We start from the raw sequence: 1,436 nt of genomic DNA, 5'->3' as shown, positions 1-1,436 counted from the left end.
GTGTGTGTGTGTGTACATATATATATAATATGTGATACGAATATGAAGAATAAATCCTTGAATATGCATATATAGATACACACCTGCAAGGTAGGGGGCACATGCTCGTTGCCGACACGTTTGAGGTCGCCGATCAGAATAATCTTAGTTATGAAAGGATTCATATTGTCCTCTTCATCCCCTGTAGCAAAAAATGGGAGACACATTATATATATGTAAACACATTATGTAGACACCATATACATATATAAACATATTATATAGACACATATATATATATATATGTATATAAACACATTATATAGACACATTACACATATATAAACACAATATATAGACACATTATATTTATATAAACACATTATATAGGCACATTATATATATATAAACACATTATATAGACACATTATACAGATATGTTTACACAGAAATATTCGTATCGGGATGTAGACATGCAAAGGTTTTTGCAATTGTGAGCATGCATATCTACGCGTAACAACGTACCTTGTACTCGAAGGCACGCCTTGTTGTTTCGAGTGGCCTGGATCTTCATACGACTGTCGTAGGCCATAAAGGTCACCTTCACACTGTCTGAAGCATGTATAGACTCTCCGTCATCCAGGTAGAGTTCTCCTTCCGCCTATATATATAATATACATAAAAAGGTTAAGAATGTGCAGTTTAAAGAGTTCGGCTTCTGCCTATATATATGGGTGTTCATATATTAGCAATTATTTGTGTGTTGATGTATGACAGGTGCATTTGAAGGCCATTGTCACGCTATATGAAGCCATGTACCGATTGTTCGTCGCCCAGATAGAGTTCCCGTTCCGTCTATATACAGTGGACTATCGGAGGGTGTTTTTTAACTAGCGCTTGACTATAGTTTGAAGAAGTTCGTCTTCCACATTATATATAAGTCCAATTGTACTGCTGAACCTTGAGAAAACACTCAATCCCGAATTTACGTACGTACACTCAAATAATAAACGCATCCGTACTTGACACACAGTAGATTGGACAATAACACTGGCCCTCCTCATCGAGTGCACCCGGCAACTATCCATGTAGCAGAGAACGGCTTAAGTCCCTATTAACACAAACCAATACGATTTGCAAAGAAAAGTCTAGTTGGAAAATCACATTGTACTTCAAACCCCATTGAGTACGGAATGTACTTGCCCATAATCAAATACCTGTATGTGTGAGAAATACACATAAAATGGTTTGGGAAACATACCCTTCCCTCTCCATCAAGTGCAACCAAGAGCATCATTGGCGAATGATCTCGCGTTTCTACGATGGTCTTACCAGGCTCAGAGTACAATGGTAATATTGTGCCGCCTGTAAGTTGTAAAGTGGTAGAAATGTAATATATGCAGGTTTAGGTGTGATTTTTATGTATAAGGCGTATATATGTGTATATATATATATAT

General features: G+C 36.9%; 1 protein-coding gene across 1 annotated transcript; it reads right to left on the bottom strand.

The window, feature by feature from the left end:
* Positions 1-81: 81 nt before the first annotated feature.
* On the bottom strand, positions 82-1,328 carry SARC_16122 (hypothetical protein; the record flags this gene model as incomplete). Its single annotated transcript, XM_014289768.1, has 3 exons — positions 1,241-1,328; positions 505-640; positions 82-181 (listed from the first exon to the last, which is right to left on the bottom strand). Coding segments are annotated over exons 1-3 (272 nt in total), but the record flags the coding sequence as incomplete, so codon positions are not given.
* Positions 1,329-1,436: the final 108 nt, after the last annotated feature.

Source organism: Sphaeroforma arctica, assembly GCF_001186125.1.
Source record: "Sphaeroforma arctica JP610 unplaced genomic scaffold supercont1.7399, whole genome shotgun sequence".
NCBI lineage: Eukaryota > Ichthyosporea > Ichthyophonida > Sphaeroforma > Sphaeroforma arctica.
Note: the sequence above shows the minus strand (reverse complement) of the source record. Positions and strands in the feature narration are given on the sequence as shown.